A 19,312-nucleotide genomic window follows, 5' to 3' on the forward strand; every position below is an offset into this window, starting at 1 on the left:
CATTTAATAAAGCCATTTTGTGTGATTACCTAACATACAATACAATTTTAACAAGTATATAATTTGTTAAGGTGGAAACAGACTCTGTCAGCATCACGCAATAAATGTGTCTTTAAAGTGTGAGAATCATCTTATGACCAGCTCAGCAAACAATATGTTTCCAGTAGTTATAGCTATGGGTATATTCCTGCAATTCTGTTTGATCCCGCTAGTTTGATAAACATGAAGGAGGGAATTCACTAAACAGTTGCGCCACTTGTGTGCATGGTATTTCAGCGCAAATATCTGCGTCTTTTGCCTACACTAACCACCGGCAATCTATTTTAGCAGACGCAATGAGTGCTGAAATTGCACTGCATCTTGAGTATTTGAATAAAGTCAGTGTCATTCCCTGCAAACACGCCTTCTTTATATGTAAATTAGGCTCATTGTAGATTGTGCTTTATTCACAAAAGTCGCCCGGTGCAATTTATATTACGCAATTACTGCCAAATGAAACCAGGTGGGAAAGCACATTCTGTTTAGAAGAGATGTTTGTGTACATTTCCTATCAATCATATCTGCAGTAATTCATCAAATAATGAGTAAATTATGAAAAATGTGTTAGAATCTGTCATTTATCCAGATGTCAAGAGTTTTGTGTCTGGGTTTGCACTGTTGGCTGATCTGCATAATTCCTTTGAATTATGGGGTGCTAAACCAGCACAGATGTGTGCAATTAATTCTTAGTGAATTCCCCGCTCAATCTTCATATATTACATACACTATACATACATTTAATTTCATGTCATTACTGTTATTTGTGTGTTTCTTTTGATCACAGCAAGTGGTGTCAGCGATACGAGCGGGTGTGAACCCATCCGGAAACTCATCCAATCAAAGCAGCTTATGGGACCTCAGCAACTCATTCTTTTTCGCTGGAACAGTTATCACAACCATAGGTACTAAATACACACACAAACAAATGCACATAAAACACTGTTGAGCCTAGTGAGAACTACATAGGCAACTGCTTTCTTAGGCTTCATCCTTACTGAAACAGAACCTCATTAGCAGACCTCTACAGAAAGCTCAGCAGACTTCTGCAGAATTGGAACGCTTATAATTCATATAATTTTGCACATTCCCCATGTGCAAAATTCCCCATGTGTGTATTTGTTCATAAAATGTTTTGCATAATCTGATAATGCTTTCAGTTACCACTAAGTTTGAAGTACTCAGCACGTTTCACGCAATTTACTGTGGGTTTTTTTACACGCAAAAGCAAAACACGCCCTACAAAGATACAGTTGTACTGCTGAGACTGTTGTAATCAGAGATGGAGCAGGAGAACAGCAACGCATCATCTCAGTGTTGCCAAAGTTGTCAAAAGCAGCAGTGTTCCCATACAACAAACTAACAACAGACTGCTTTTGAAGCTGAATATGGTGTTAAACTTGAATGATCCTCTTCAGCTACCATGCTGTCAGCTTCCTGCTCAGTACATATGGGCTGCCCTGTAAGCGCAGAAAATCATTGACAGGCAGGAACTCTTCAAATTTGCCAGAAGTCACCTTTTGGTTTGCTATTTATAGAATACATACTAGAGACATACTAGTGCTGTCAAAGATAGAGGTATGATATTTCAGGACACCCAATTTAGTGATATCTGTCAGGTAACAGGGACTTTTCTGCTCAAAGCACCTTTAATTTAGAATGTGCTGTGACAGGTGTGTATATAGACCTTTTACAGAGTCAGAACTATCTATTTTTTAATTAAAATTATGCATGAAAGGGATAAAATAGACACTGTCTCATACACAGACTATGAGAAGGAACATGTGGAAAGACATTTGCAGCTTTTCTTGTGAACAGAGCCACAGTGTACATCTCTGTCCTTGTCCAAAATGTCTCAGCTGTGGTGCACTGAGAAAATTCTTGGTATTAATTAATTTGGTATTATTGTTATTAGTGAAAGGATGTAATTAGTCTGTTCATTTAAATGCTGATACTATAGTATGTGATAATCAGTATTTGACCTTTTTTTCTCGATCATATTAAGACTTTCAGATAATGTATCTTGAATAAAGTGTATTTTTTTTAACTACTTTTTCTTATTTTAAGCTTAAAATTTTTTGTAATAAATACAGTTTTGTTCCTCAAGTATAGGAGAAGTTTAATTTTTTTTTTTTTTTTTTTTTTTGGAAAAACAACAAAAATACTGTTTAGGAAAAAGAAAATTGCAGTGAAGAGCAGACTGCATGAGCATGGAGCAGTACTTCAGAGACCTGCCATTTTATCACATCGGCTGTGATGAATAATTGAGCACTTCTCTGTCAGAATGACACTGAGTGTTACCTTCCCCTGAACAGTGAGCACTTCATTACAATCCATTCACATGCCACACATATTCTTAACACTGTCAGGATCCTGACACTCATGTCTGGTTTTCTTTCCCTGTGTTTGTGTTTAGTTGCTGATTTGTTCCTCCTGATTTGTTGGGTTGTTGGTTTTTGCAGAGCACTTCTGATTACTTCTATTGAATTCCTTGTCCCAGTACGTTTTGGTTTCTTTTGCCTGTTTTTGAGTTTGGATTTTTGGGATTGTTTCTTTCTCTGTTGGGTTGGTTCCCTTTTGGACAGTCTGTTACTGTGCCCCCTGGATGTTTTTGTATTTTTGTTCTTGTTTGGAACCTGTGTTTTGTGTTTTTGTTATGTACTAGTACCCACTCAGTAAATCTTCCCTTTGCAAGGCTGTCTGCATTTGAGTCCTGTTCCTAAACCTGACAAACACTCCACCTGAATTAATTTGAGAACATCTCCAATGAGAAATTACTCCAGATTAGGGTAGTTAATGATTAATTGATTCCCAATTATTTGCTGTTAATAACTTAATTAAACAAGAATAGTTATTAAACTAATAAAAGAAATGGGTAAAAATATAACGCATCTACAGTTTCATGAGTTCACATGTCCACCTTGTTCTTCAAGTGGAAATAGTAAACAGATTGTTGAGGGGAGGGGCTAACTGAGGGGCTAAAGTTTCCCCATGAAGCATGGCTGACAATGCAATAGCAAGGATAAAACAAAATAGTAAAAGGTGCTCCTTCAGGAGCAGATTGAAAGCACTGCTGCAGCAGTGGAATAGATTAGACAGAATAGTAAAAGGTGCTCCTGCGGGGGCAGAGTGAAAGCATTGGTCTGGCAATGGAGTAGATGAGACAGTATAGGAAAAAGTGCTCTTGCAGGAGCCGAGTGAAAGCACTGCGGCTGCAGAGGAATAAAAGGAGCTTCTGCAGAAGCAGAGTTAAATCAATGCTGCGGCAGTGGAGTTGTTGAGAGGGAATAGTAAAATGAGCTCATGTGGGAGCAGATTGAAAGCACTGCTGCAGCAGTGGAATAGTTGAGACAGAATAGGAAATTTGCTTCTGTGGGGACGGGGAGTTAAAGCATTGCTGTTGAAGTAGAGTATTTAGGACAGCAGTAATAGTGCTTTTAGGGACATGAATGAAATCACTCCTGCTTTATACAAATGAGTAAAATAAAACTGTCATGTGACATCTGTGATGAAGCAATTAGTAATCTTTACAATTGTTAAGGAACATCACAAGTCCACGAACATCTGCAAAGGGGATGGTAAAGATCCCAACGTGCACCTGAGAGGTGGGTGGAGGTGAAAGGAGCCTGCAGATATATGTGGTAAGGTGTGGAAAAACCTGTAGTTTCACTTCTATAAAATAATGTTTCAAACTGTGAGCACATGTAGAGGGAATAGGAATATTTATGTGGACAGGCCTGTAAGGGAAGCCTCACATTCGGCAGGGAATTCTGGTCCGCCCTGGTCTACTGGTCTGCTTTGGTCTCCAGCTCTGCCAGAGCTCCTGTTCACTTCAGCTCCACCAAAGCCACCCTGGTCTTCAGCTCCGACGGCGCCCTCATGATATCCAGCTTCACTGGCACCCCCTTGGCCCTCACCATGCCCACCTACTCCTTATGGTCCCTGCCAGAACTGCCCTGATCAGTTCCACCAAACCCTCAGTCTGTAGCTCAACCAGCGCTGTCTCTTTGGTCTCTCCCACCCACTCCCCCTTGGTCTATCATCTCCCCCTTGGTCTATCATCTGTCCTCCAGCTCCATTGGCACCATCCCCCTGGGGGATTTGTGGGCCACCTATAGTGGAACACTGGAATAGAAATGCCCCAAATTACATTCCTTCCTCTTCTTCATGAGAAAGAGATAAAAGTACCATTTTAATCTGGTCTGCAGCTGTGTGGTAGGAGACAAAAACAGATACAGCAAAGTTCTGTGTCTCCCTCTCAGAGACAGAGAGGGAGAAGAGAGAGAGAGAGAGAGAGAGAGAGAGAGAGAGAGAGTAACATATCATGCAAGTTCTGATTTTCTAGCTCCAAGAGGCAAGGAACAACAGATACAACAAAATTCAGAACTCCCTGGGAGACATCAACAGAAACCCCAGTGATAAGGTAAAGCTCTTGCAAGCAAACCATCACTTCAAATTTCCTGCATCTGTGTATTCCAGATTAAGGAACTTCTGCACCAACATCAGGGCTTTATCTGCGTGTTTTAGATTGCAAGGATCCTCTCGGTACTCCAGGACATAAGCATTCTTCAGCGCTTTGTGTTCAAGGCTGTTGAAATGAAGTCCAGCTCCTTTTCCACTGCAATGCACCCCAGCACAACTAGTGAAAGATGTTGCCTTTACCAAGCTCATCATCGATCAAGCGGAACGTAAAAATCACTATCCAAACTTCTTTCCTGAGACCTTGGCATTAGTGTAAACTGCCAGTTTATTTACCAGACAAAGAGTCTTTGATTTCTTTGTTTACCTGGAGATAAGGTCATCAGCTTATTAGTTTACGGAGAAACAGCAGTTTTTCTTTCCATAAGATAATAGCCATACTCTGCCAAAGCTACATCCAACTCAACCACTTGCATCTTTCCATCCTATGCACGTTATGTTCTTATCAGTTCATAGTCCCGTTAGCATATTAGTACCTCTATTAGTTGTTAGTCATTCTTGTTTATTTTTTTAAAATCTGTTCATGAAATCCTTCAGATTATTCAGAAGACCAACTCCCTCCAATACTGTTAAGGTGTAATTCCTTAGCTGGTGCCCCAAGGTAAAGGGAGTGAGAGGCAATCTGACATGCATACACCTTAAATGACGTGTGATCAAAAATCACCATATACTTTGGTGTCTTGTGTGAGGTCCACTACTTGTGTGAGGCCGTGTGGTTATCACTACATTGCACTTACTGAAACACCTCTCAACTGCATAAAACAACTCTAACAATTGGGTTGTTAATGAATAGTCAAATAATTTTATACGTACAGCGCTTTTCACAACACTCAATGTTTCAATGCTACTTAACACAAAATTATGTTGTAACAGAAAATGATTCTGTGATGTCTTAAAGTCTTCATTGTGCCGTTTAAAGAAATAAAGCTATTGAAAATTATGCCTTAAAATGATTGTCTTTAGGTCCTCAGTAAGCAAGCCAAAGACGACTTTGGTAAGGAACACAAAACTCCATAAGATGTTAGTTAATGTAGAAAAATAACCTTGAGTTGGAGAAACTATCGAATATATAATGCTAATAGTTATATATGTGTAGTAAAAGTCTTGTTTTAATTAAGTGATTTGAGTAGATGTTGGTGGGCATTGTTTAAAAATAAAGGATTGTGTATAAACTGTTAGATTAATGATTAAGTGAATAATCAATCATCTAACCCCAACCTGAACAAGTCAAATAGGGAAGCTCTACAACAACATCTTGAAACACCTCATATATCAAAGAGATATTGGGACTCTGGGCCAGGGGAAGCAGGCTCTTGCCATTTAGAAACACATGTCAGTCTGAAGAGATTATTACAAGCTCTATGTATTTTGTATTTGGGCTCATTTTAAACAGAAGCATCTGCTCTAATTAGCCGTGAGTGTTTTCATATTGAGTCATATTTTATAAAATAAATAAAAACGTAATGAAAAGCCACATTTATTCATAGCTTTGTGCAACTCTGGGCTGTAACAGAAAATACAGTCATGGGGAACATGGCGGCGTGCATGGATGAAAATGGTGCTAAATGTAGTAAATGTCTCAAATGTGCTTTATGTTCCTACTATGTTGTACTGATGTATGATTGTCTATCGTTACTGGAAACTTTTCACAAGAAACAACCGCAAACTATCCTGCAAGAGGAGCTAAAGGAGAGACTGTTTAGTCATGACTTACTGTGAGGATCAGGCTCCAAGATGGCAGTGTTGCCTGACGCAACAAACCTAAAGAGTCAGCGCCGCATGCGGTGCCAGAGGAAGCAAAAGCGGGGTAAGAGGGCCGAAAAACAAGCTAGACTAAGAGCTAATCCTAACAGGCTGGCTGTACCGTCTGTGTTACTGTACAACATTCGTTCTCTGGGGAATTAACTGGATCATCTAAAATTACAACTGTCTGTGCAAAAGGAGTTAAAAACCTGCTGTGTCTTTGTTTAATTGAAACATGGTGGAACGAAAGCATCCTGGACTCAGCCATCCAGTTAGATTGACTGATCTCTTTTCGTGCGGACAGAGATGCTGCCGAGACCAGTAAGGTCTGAGGAAGGGGACTGTGTATTTACATCAACAGGAACTGGTGTGATGCTGCTATAATTTCGAAGAACTGCTCTTTGCTAGTGGAATTTATGACGGTAAAGTGTAGACCCTTCTATCTACCCAGGGAATTCACTGCTGTTCACTACTGTTATTACTGTGGCCACCACCTGGGTTCCTCTGAGTACATTTCTTTTATGCTAATTCCAGCATACAGGGCACTACTGAAACGTACAAAACTGGTTTCCAAACAGATCAGAGTATGGCCAGAGGGAGCCATCTCAGCATTACAGGACTGCTTTGAGTGTACTGATTTGAGCATGTTCAGAGAGGCAGCTACAAATGAGGACGTCATCAACATGGAAGAGTATGCAGCATCTGTGACTGGCTACATATGCATAGATTATGTTACTGTCTCCAAATTCACCATCACATGAGCAAACTATAAACCATGGATGAATGTAGACACCCAATCACTGCTAAAAGCACGAAATGCTGCATTCTGGTCAAGTGACGATGCTGCCCTGATGACTGTGAGGGCTAACCTGTCACGTGCCATCAAGATCACAAAACGTGCACATGCACAAAAAATCCAGGGACACTTCATGCACAACAGGTCTGTAATAGTGATGCATCCCTGCCAGATATGCTCAATAAATTCTATACACGTTTTGAACCTCAAAACAGTGTGCCAGCAAGGTAAGCAACATCTGGTCCAGCATAATAACGCTAAGCACCGGAGCCCTGCAGGGCTGCACGCTCAACCCACTTCTGTTCACCCTGATGACACATGACTGCACTGCTAAGCATAATACAAAAGACATTGTACCAAGACGAAGTGAAGCATCTAGTGGACTGGTGCGAAAACAACAACCTGTCTCTGAATGTTGATAAAACCAAAGAAATAGTCATTGTCTTCAGGAAATCACACACCAATCACTCCCCACTGCTCATCAATGGATCCCCTATAGAGACAGTGAGTAGTACCAAGTTCCTGGGTCTTTATATCACAGACAATCTCACTTGGTCCCCCAGCACCTCCTCACTAGCTAAGAGAGCACAGCAGCGTCTTCACTTTCTGTGGCAACCGAGGAAGACAAACCTCCCCCTCCCATCCTCTCCACATTCTACAGAGGAACCATGGAAAGCATTCTGTTGGGCCTCATGTATTCAGATAGAAGACAAAGGCAGGCCTAACACAGTCGTAAAAACCTAACTCAAGCCCCCACATTCCAAGTCGTAAATTATACTGATAAAAATCACGCCAAAATCAAACAAAGGGAGTCCAAAACAGACCACAAATCCCATGAAGCCTTGCTCACTAAAGGATCAAACTCTCAACTCCTATTGGATGAGGCACACAACAGAATGTTCCTCAAACATGACATCATCAGGAGTAGAAATACCTCTGAAATGCTTCCAGGATATGCTTCCAGCAACTTTGTTTGCAGTGTGTAGACAAAGCTCATCGCTGCTCTCAGGTGCAACCTCGTGGCACAAGGAAGTAACGTCCGACTTGAAACTGTGGCCATACAATCTCCATCTCGCTGGACGAGTTGAGATTACTCTGTGTTCAACCGAACACTCTAACGGATCCGAAAGAGACTGCCGGGCAATCCGCAACTTCATCTGTTTGCCTGCAGAAGTGAAGAGATTAAAGATTTCTCTTCCATCTTCAATCAAGTCGACATTTCTGAGTTCTCCGCCAGCCCGCCGAGAATCAACAGCCGTGCCCGCCAACAGAGCGAGGAAACGGCCTCCCGTCATCATCCGAGCCTCAAGGAACCGGGTCGGAATTAAAGGACGGATGAACACACATTCTGTCCTCATGCGATTCAAGTAAGAGGTTTACGTCTAGGCAGAAATAGAATATTATAGTGTGTTATTCTTGTGTTTCAAGGTTTTTGCTTGTACAGTTTACGGACCGCCATGTCCGCTCATTATTAATACTCAGGGTATTAATTATCACAAATTTGTTTTGCTGTATTGTGGTCCAACCAAATTGGACTGTTGTGCATTTTCGCCATCGCAGGTGAAACCGGCAAACTGAGTTATCCATTAAAGAGTCAGAGAACGCGGGACTTTTACGAGCCGTCCACTGCGTCTGAGCGATAAACTAACAGCTGCTTTCTCTCCCATGATCGTGAAATCGGCTTTAGGGCCGTTACTTAATTCTCTCTTTCTCTTTCATACTAACCACACACACACACACACACACACACACACACACACACACCTTATGTGTTATAGGATTCTTTTTATTTCCATATCTAATCATATCACAGTTTAGTTTGTAGTTGTAAGTCGGAAGTTTATTGACTGCATTGTATTAATTATTAATTGATATTACTGCATAAATAAACTTTGTTTATATTACAAAGAGAAGTGTTTTGGTTTGTTTTGCATATGCCTGTGTCATGCTGATGGGATGTCAGTGCTCGGATTCAAGCCTTCATTCATTGTTTTTTTTTCCTGAAAATCGATATTCTTTGGATGTCGATTTTCCTAAGAAAACAATCTAATACTGAGACTGTTTTACTATCTGGTTGTTAGTCCCTGATTCCAGGGTGGTGCTCCGTCAATGTTAATCCTTATTAATATTCTATTGATTTTTGATAATTGATAATTATCTTTGATGATTGTTGAATTTGAATGATCAATAAGCTAGTGTTAATTTTAATTAATGTTTCATCGATATTAACAGTTAACGATTATCTTTGATAATTGTTGATTTAAAAGATTAAAAAAGCTAACGTTGATTCTCATCAATGTTCTATTGATTTTAATAATTAATAATTATCTTTGATAATTATTAGTTATTGCTAATAACTAAACTTGCTCCTAAACGTAGCACACTACATTTACTGGAGCCCCATATGAGGTTTTAATGAGTTAGATTCAATTAATTAATTTAAATATTGATTAATAACTAAATAAATAATTATTAATTATTTCTGATAGTAACACTGATCTAAACAACCAGTAAAGCCCTACAATTCTAACAACCTGCATCGCCGTCTGGTTTGGGAATTGCAATGCCTCAGATCGCAAGTCCCTACAATACATTGTAAAAACAGCTGAAAGAATCATCGGACTCTCACTCCCATTTATAACAGACATTTATCATGAATGCTGTTTACACAAGGCCCACAGTATCATACAGTAGCTGACCCCTCCCACCCCTCTCACAAACTCTTTGCCCTGCTGCCAGTTCAGAAGAGATACCTTAGCATTCTGGCCAGAACACAAAGACTCTGCAACAGTTTTTTTCCCCCCCCAGGCAGTCAGTTAGACTAAGTGACACTTAGACATTTGTTATTCAAGAGTAAAAATGTATCATTGTAGTATAAATAAATTAGTTAGAGCTATTCAAATATTTTGAATAGTGACCGCAAATATTATTTATAAAATAATGTCACATGTCTGATGAAGGTCTGACACAATTTTGAAGTCGATATGATCAAAACTCTTTGTTCCATAATGATTTATGTAAGTGTACTTCCAAAAAAGGCCACTTAGAGGAGCCAATAGATCACTTGTAGTAACTCCGTAAACCAGTGATCAAAGTGGTTTAAAACACACAATTTGTTTAAATATCAATGTAAGAAATACCACATAAACCAAAATATACAGGTATAATTTTTTTATTAATATTTGGGATTATATAATAATGCATTCCATATATAATTATGCATTTTATAAACAATTTGAAAATAACATTGCAATTTGAAACGTTGCAATGGAAATAAACTTTGATTTACAATAAAAATGCTTCTGTTCATTTTCCCCCCATACAAATGTAAATTGACAGTCATTTTTCAGAGCTTTTGCTCTGCTGTTCACCCAGGGTCTTTAGCCACTGCCTCAAGCTGGGGAGCCTCGCTCTCCCCGGCTTCGATCACCGTCAGTGAAGCCTGGAGCACACCTGCCCCCAATGAAAATTGAATAAAAACAGTGGAGAAAAAATGATTAAGTCAATGCATTGGGAGCGTGTGTGCTCCGGGGTCGAACTCACGGTGACCGAAGCCAGGGAGGGTGGCTCATCTCGGCTTGAATGTCATGTCCGAGCCCCCTGGATGTGCAGATGAACAGGGGATTTGATGAAAAATTGCAGTTGGGAGAAGCGGTTCCTCCAGGCCCTCAGTGATGGTGACTGAAGCCGAGGAGAGTGGCGCCTCTCGGCTTGAGGCAGAGGCTAAAGGCAAAGGCAAAGAAAAAGCAGTGAAAAAATGACTAAATCAATGCATTGGGAGTGCGTATGCTCCAGGGTCTAACTCGCGGTAAGCGAAGCCAGGGAAGGGTGGCTCATCTCGGCTTGAATGACATGTCTGAGCCCCCTGGATGTGCAGTTGAACAGGGGGTTTGATGAAAAAATGCAGTCAGGAGCATGTGTTCTCCATACCCTCAGACTTGTCCTCCGCCATCCAGATTGAGGTAACCGCGCCACCACGAGGACCTACTAAGAAGTGGGAATTTGGCATTCCAAATTGGGAGAAAAGGGGATAAAAAAACAAAAAACAAAACATAAATTAAATGTAAATGTAAATAAATACACAAGTGGGTCATTTTTGACCCACCCATTGTTAAGAGGTTAAAGTAAATCGGTTAGGAACATCAAACAATATCCTACATTTATTGAAATTTCAGTTGAAAGTGCCCTCGCTCTCTTCGTCTCACCCGCACTTACACATGCTCACACACATACATACACTACCTTGTTACTCCAATGTCTAAAAGCAGTGCATCCTCCGTTGCTAGTTCTAAAGTGACGTTTTCGAACTAGCAACGAAGGCTTGAGCTGCATCAAAGCTAGATACACTTGATCAATACAACAGTTTCTATATTATCTGAAATATCTGTGGGAAACAACCTCGCACTCCCCCTCCCCCTCTCTTAAGCTCTCACACATGTGGAGAGCTTACTCGTGAGTGAAAAACAGAGCTGTAATGTCAGAGCACTGCAACTAAGTGGGGTTGAAAACAGTTGTTAAGGTTTACATCGGAGAAGCTATATACAAAAATGGCAACACTCGCTGCTGCTGAGAATTGTATAAACTTAACATCTTGTCGATTTTGAAGCAATGTTACTTCTGAGGAGAGCTGCAATAAAAAAAAGTTATCCCAGAAGCGATCTCTCTGTTTCTGATTTTCTCTCTTTTGATCACTCAACAACAAACTCACACACACACACGCACACACACACACACACACACACACACACACACACACACATAAACACACTACTATATTACTCCAGTAAGTGCTCCAGTACAGCAGCACAAGCCTCCGTTGCTAGTTCTAAAGTGATGTTTTCGAACTAGCAAGGAAGGCTTGGACTGTATCAAAGCAAGACGCTGAATACGTGGCGGAAGAAAGTAGTTCCACTCACAAGAGCGTTTTAGGGACGAAAACCAGAAAATGTCTTGAGATAAAACCCTGAACGATGACTTAATTTGTGGTAACCGTAATATAAGTGGAAAAATTTACTCTAGCCCATTGAATTATTGAAAAATAATGCACTCTGAGGTGTAACGGTCACGACGTGCATTACCACCTCGGGTGTGCATTATTTTTCAATAATTCAATGGTCTGTCGTCAATTATTCCTTACATTGTTTACAGTGTGTATCTGTTGATTTTTTTGTACGTGTATACATGTGTATTATGTATGTACATGAAGAGTATTGTTCACTGTGTGTTATTTCTATATCACAGAGTTTAGTTTAATCCTACTTAAGAATGTAAGTCTGAATGTGAAATGTGCCTTGTCCTGTCTGTAACTGTGCACTGCAGACCTGATATATCATAAATTCATTCCACTGTACCTGTATTTGGCTGGAATGACAATAAACTTGAAACTTGAACTTGATATATAAATACTCACCTTTTCATTCCTATACACTGGTCTGTGAGAGATTTTTGCATTCTACTGGTTGAGACCTCAACCAAAAACATACGGTACAATACATAATGACTGATTTGCATGATGTTGAACCATATGTTTGACAGAGTGGCCACAGCTATTGTATTTTATTGGCTTTGAGAATGGAACACTTCCAGTACTGTTCAGTAAATCAAAAAGCATGTGTTGCGAGTTGGTCATTAATCATTAGGGGTTGCATGGAACCTGTGTCTGCAGACACTTGAGAAAGGGCAATAACACTGAAAAAATTATTTGTTGGCTCAACAATAACGTATTAAGATAAATAGTTTTTTCTCAAATAATTGCATATTTCAGACATTTTTAGTTTTACTTCAAATGCATTAATTTGTGCACCACAAAAATGTAAGTAATATTATGAAAGAGTGATGCAAACAATGAACGAATAATTATGAGATATGTCAGCTGTCAGTTAAAATTAAGCAAACCGTTCTTAAATTTTAACGTATTTTAATACAAACCACGTGATACGCAAGAACGATCCAGAATGCCATTTTGAGAAGCTCAGCTGACCACGGCGGAATCTTTTTCAGGTAAGCTGTCTTTAAATAAATTATATGAAATATTAGAATTTGTATTTTGAACAAGAGTGTTTCATAAGTGTGAATATCGACTTTGCATGTCTAAGTATTACATAAGTGCAGCGAGTTTGCACATGTTTTTGAGTGTTTCTGTGCATCGTGTTTGCATGTGCTTAATAATTTTCACATACACACGAAAAATGTATGTGTACATCCATGGTTTTGTTTCAATGAACTGTAAGTAAATATACACTTCATTCAGCGTTGTTTTTGTCTTCTGTTTTCTAAAGCATCCCATTACTCCGAGCTTTTTTCACACACCGCTTGGTATATATGTCCTGAGGGAGGGAAGCTCACCTCCAATGATGTGTCTGGCAGTTTGCACCTCCTTTTGCAGGGCTTTGCGGTTGTGGGCTGTGCTATTGCCGTACCAGGTAGTGATGCAGCCAGTCAGGATGCTCTCTACAGTGCAGGTGTAGAAACTTGTGAGGATGTGGTGGTTCATTCCAAACTTCCTCAGCCGTCTCAGGAAGAAGAGGCGCTGATGAGCCTTCTTCACAATGGCCTCAGTGTGGACGGACCATGTGAGTTCCTCAGTGATGTGGACACCAAGGAACTTGAAGCTGCTGACTCTCTCCACCGGTGCTCCATTAATGGTGATGGGACTGTGTTCTCTGTCTTTTCTCCTGAAGTCACCCACGAGCTCTTTTGTCTTGCTGACGTTGAGGTAGAGGTTGTGCTCCTGACACCAGCATGTCAGAGTGTGCACCTCCTCTCTGTAGGCTGTTTCATCATTGTCAGTGATCAGACCTACCACCATTGTATCATCAGCAAACTTAATGATGGCATGGGAGCTATGTGTTGCCACACAGTCATGTGTGTACAAGGAATACAGGAGTGGGCTGAGAACACAGCCCTGTGGGGCTCCAGTGTTGAGGGTTAGTGATGAGGAGATATTGCTGGCCATTCTAACCACCTGGCATCTGCTTGACAGGAAGTCCAGGATCCAGCTGCACAGCGAGCTGTTTAAGCCCAGAGCCCGGAGTTTCACATCAAGCTTGTAGGGCACTATGGTTGAATGCTGAGCTCTAGTCTACAAACAGCATTCTAACGTAAGTGTTCCTTTTTTCCAGGTGGGAGAGAGCAGTGTGTAGTGTAGATGCAATGGCATCATCAGTGGAGCGGTTGTTGCGGTAAGCAAACTGCAATGGGTCCAGTGAGGGAGGCAGCACAGAGCAGATGTAATACCTGATTAGTCTCTCAAAGCATTTGCTGATGATGGGGGTCAGAGCAACAGGACACCAGTCATTTAAGCAAGTGATTTTGGATTGCTTTGATACAGGCACAAGATGTTTTAAAGCATGTGGGGACCACAGACAAGGAGAGGGAAAGGTTGAAAATGTCCATAAAAACACCAGCCAGTTGGTTCGCGCACACTCTGATGACGCAGCCTGGAATGCCGTCTGGACCCGCGGCTTTATGGATATTCACCCATCGGAAGGATCGGGTTACATCCACTACAGAGATGGAGAGTGAACTAACCTCTATAGCTTCGGCCACGAGAGCTCTCTTCACGAGGGCTGTATTATTTCTCTCGAAATGAGCATAAAAATAACCGGAATCGTAAAATTCCTTACGATTCCCAACCCTAGTCATCATTGTACAATTTGATAAAAATGTGATTGTAGAGTGTGTCTGAATAATTCAATAATATTTGTATTTACACCCCCAGTGAGCAAGCCAAAAGCAACCATGGCAGGGAACAGAAAACTCAATTAGATGTTGGTTAATAGAGAAAAATAACCTTGGGAGAATCAAGGGTCACTTTGGGAGCCAGTACCCTTCTGACTAAACAGAATGAATATAATGCCAGTATTAGTTATTTGTGTTGAACAAGTCATGGTTTAAATTAGTAAACTAATTAAATTTTAGGGGCCAAAATGATTTTGAATGAACTGTAATATTAGTTACAAAGTCTTTGATGTCCATCCTGTATTAACTGTGGAAGTGCACATAGATGCATTGTCCTTTGTTATTTGGCTGATGAAGACTTTAGCTGACAAATAACTGACTATGTATTCTATTTTAAGAGAGTGTAGTCTATCCTTTGACCAAGATGATACAGGCAGCAGTCAGTGAGGGGCTTCGCAGTCTGGCTGGAAGCTTATGGCAGATCATTTTGGTGAAGTCCATCCTGAGTCCAAGGTTCAGGCAGTAGCACATGAAGTATCCCATGTCTTGGAGTTGGCATCAATTCATCCTCTGAAGTCCAACGTAGTAGATCGAAGTGAAGTCTGGCTGGCACAGACTGCAGTAAGTCATTATCACTCAGCAACATGTAGAAGTGGGAGTAGGACATCAAGCAGGACCGGAGCTGGATCTGACAGGCTCTGGTAACTTTAGGATATATATCCCGAGACAGGGAAACGAACAGAACAATATTAGCGTAGATGTAATTCATTTGAAAGCAGGGTTATAGAATAAGAGAAGTGTTTCCGGTTCCGGCAGACCTAACTAAAGCAGCATAACTATGAGTTGAGGGATAAACAGTCCCGAACACTGCTCGGAAGGCTATTCCATAGTTTAGGAGCCAAATAGGAAAAGGATCAACCTCCTTTTGTAGATTTTGATATTCTAGGTATTATTAACAGGCAGGAATTTTGCAATCATAGTGAACATGATGGATTATAGCACGATAGAAGGTCACTTATAAGTACTGTGGAGCTAAACCATTCAAAGCTTTATAAGTAATTAACAGAATTTTAAAATTAAATCGAACCTTAACAGGTAGTTTTTGAACCTGCAGGACATCATCCCAGTAATGCATTACAATAATCTAGTCTTGAGGTCATAAACACATTAATTAGTTTCTCGGCATCAGAAACAGAGAGCACGTGTCATAACTTAGCAATTTTTCTGAGGTGGAAGAATGCTCTTTTACAAACATTTGAAATGTGTTTTTCAAAGGACAGATTGCTATTAAATAAAACACCAAAATGTTTTGCTGTTGAAGATGATGTAACAGTACATCCATCGAGAGTCAATTTATATTTTAGCTGCATATTTTTTTTTAGAGGTTTTTGTTCCATTACTTAGTACCTCTGTTTTCTCAGAGTTAAGTAGAAGGAAATTTCTAGCCATCCAATTTTTTATATCATTTATACACTACTAATTTGGAGAATTGTGAAATTTCATTGGGTTTTGAAGAAATATAAAGTTGGGTATCGTCGGCATAACAGTTAAAACTAATTCTATGGTTCCTGATAATGTCTCCCAAGGAAAGCATTTATAAGGGGAAAAACAGAGGCCCTAAAACTGATCCCTGTGGCACTCCATACTTAAATGTAATTTGATCTCACAGTTCCTCATTTACACAGACAAATATGTAGCGATTGCATACATAGGACTTAAACCAAGCTTATGCCTGTCCAAAAATGCCAACATAATTCTCAAGCCTATCCAAGAGAATGTTGTGATCTATGGTGTTGAAGGCATCACTAAGATCTAAAAGCACTAGAAGAGAAATGCAGACCAGACAGATATTCCACAGGTAACATGAGAGGCAAACTGGCAAACACACACAGGAACAGACAGAATATACATTTAGAAAATCAGGAGGGCAAACGAGGAGATCATCGGCAGAACCATCCAGGGGGGCACTGTCAGAACAGACCAGAGGGGTACCAGTGGACAGGGACAGACCAGGAGGGTGCCAGCATGATAGACTAAGGGAGGGTGGGAGGGGAACCAAAGGGCCTGCTTATTGTCGGGAACAAGATTTGATGGCTCCAAAGAAAGGATGAGGTTGGGCGGCACTGGGGCAGGAAGAGGCTCCACAGCGGGGATGAAGTCAGATGGCACCGAAGCCGGAAGAGGATCAGGTGGCTCCAGAGCAGGAAGAGGGTTGGGTGGCTCCAGAGTGGGAACAAGGTCAGACGGCTCTGGTTTGGGAGCGGAGGACCAAGGAGGCAGCTGACCTGGAGACACCTGGAGAGCCAACCCTGGTGGAGCAGACTGGAGAGTGAGGCTCCTACCACTAAAGTGTGAAATAAAAACAAAACAGAGGTGGCAGGATCCTGACACTTCATGATTTATAGGGATAGTTCACCCAAAAATTAAAATTCAGTCACTGTTTACTCACCCCTGTGTTGTTATAACCCCATATGGCTTTCTTTCCTTTTCTTAATACAAAGGGAGAATGAAAAAATGTGCTCTGTGATGTCATGCAGTGGCAGTTCATGGTGATACCTCGTCAAGCTTCAAAAAGACGTGAATGTATAATTCAGAAGTCAAATAATTTATTCCATGAGACTCATGATTGTTCTGAAAGCATACAATAAGGTTTGGTGAGAAACAAACCGAAATCTAATGTAACATTTAGTGAAATGTTGACCAACCATTGCTGTCCTGTGCAGAACAGAACAGAATATAGATTAGACAGGAGGTCTAGACTTTAAATCCCTGTATTCTATATTCTTCTTCCTTATAGTCCATAGTTCTTCCATTGTGGTATTTGTAATATCATAACCACAGGTAAAACCATAGATGCCTCTTCATGTGGTAATGTGTAAAATGATATTATAGCCTATATACTTAATAAAATTAAGTCACATAGATTCTTCCTGAGTTATCATTTAATATTACATTTCTGCTACAGTTTACTGTGCTAAATTTTAGCACCGTTAGAACGGTTTCATGCTGAATAGCTGCTTAAAAATAAGTTGTTTTTTTCTGTCTCGTAAATGTAAACGAGTGTAAATATCAACATCATAATGTATGTCGAAAGGATTGAAGCCTGTCACACAAAACATGAGCTCACTGATAGTCTAAACACCCCTTATTTTGGCACATGGCACAGTGTTGTAGCTGATTTCCTCATCAGTGCTATTTATAATGTCGGGGTTGTCTAGCCGTTTGAGAGGTTTGACTTCCACCATAGCACTTTAAAGTAAAAAAAAAAATTTAATAAAAAAATTCTCACTTGAATTAAAATGGGTTGTATAAGTTCTGTTGACTGTGCTGCTATCCTATCTCATATAGAGGAAATCGTGGTTGATGCACCTGCGTACTCCAGAGATAGCACAGAGCATTGTCGTGAATGAATCTGCGATGGCTGCTGTGACACTTACGTGAAACTATGCTTCAAACATGCAGGGCAGATGCGCAGGGCAGATGCACATTTCAGATGAGAAGCATATTAAGCGCTTATGAAGCATTAAACACGAGATGAATATCATTGAATTTGCTTCATCGGCCTGAAATTTTGATTGGGCAGCTGTCAAAAAATTTTCAATGTACGAAAACCCTGTAAAATAAAAGAAATAGATTGTTTCTGGATTTCAGTAATATTCTTAACAACTGATTGGTTTGGTAATTACAACTAATAAAACTACTTTCAGGCCATGGTATAAAAATTTTAAGAATGTTAACCTTTTATTTTTCTAAAATAGGTCTATTAAAAAAAAATAATAATACAAAAAGGGAAAAATTTGGGAAACAGTGCCATAAGGATCCTTTTTGTGGACTTCAGTTCGGCTTTTGACACCATCATCCCAGCTATACTCCAGAATAAATTACACCAACTCTCTGTTCCCATGTCTATCTGTCAGTGGATTACCAGCTTTCTGACGGACAGGCAGCAGCTTGTGAGACAGGGGAAATTCACTTCCAGCACCTTTACAGTCAGCACTGGTGCCCCCCAGGGATGTGTGCGCTCCCCACTACTCTTCTCCCTCTACACCAATGACTGCATCGCCAAGGACCCCTCTGTCAAGCTCCTGTAGTTTGCAGATGACACCACTGTCATCGGCCTCATCCAAGATGACATAGTGGAGTCATTTAGGTTCCTGGGCACTACCATCTCACAGGACCTGAAGTGCGAGACACACATTGACTCCATTGTGAAAAAGGCCCAACAGAGGTTGTACATCCTTCGCCAGCTGAGGAAGTTCAACCTGCCACAGGCACTGCTGATACAGTTCTACTCAGCAGTCATTGAGTCTGTCCTCTGCACTTCAATAACTGTCTGGTTTGGTTCAGCTACGAAATCAGACATCAGAAGACTACAAAGGACAGTTCGGACTGCTGAGAGGATTATTGGTTGCCCCCTGCCATCCCTTCAAGAACTATACACTTCCAGAGTGAGGAAAAAGGCTGGAAAAATCACTCTGGACCCCACTCACCCTGCCCATTACCTTTTTGAACTGTTGCCTTCTGGCAGACGCTTCAGAGCTCTGAGCACCAGAACCATCAGGCACAGGAACAGTTTTT

At 40.6% G+C, this 19,312-nt stretch overlaps 1 protein-coding gene across 1 annotated transcript in view; it reads left to right on the forward strand.

The window, feature by feature from the left end:
• kcnk2b (potassium channel, subfamily K, member 2b) overlaps nt 1-19,312 on the forward strand; it is a 95,003-nt gene that overhangs the window by 43,955 nt on the left and 31,736 nt on the right. Inside the window, exon 3 of the mRNA XM_051654836.1 lies at nt 824-941. Within this exon, the coding sequence (XP_051510796.1) occupies nt 824-941 (118 nt within the window). The remainder of the gene's footprint in view (nt 1-823; nt 942-19,312) is intronic.

This window comes from Myxocyprinus asiaticus, chromosome 25 (genome assembly GCF_019703515.2).
Source record: "Myxocyprinus asiaticus isolate MX2 ecotype Aquarium Trade chromosome 25, UBuf_Myxa_2, whole genome shotgun sequence".
In the NCBI taxonomy this organism is placed as follows: domain Eukaryota; kingdom Metazoa; phylum Chordata; class Actinopteri; order Cypriniformes; family Catostomidae; genus Myxocyprinus; species Myxocyprinus asiaticus.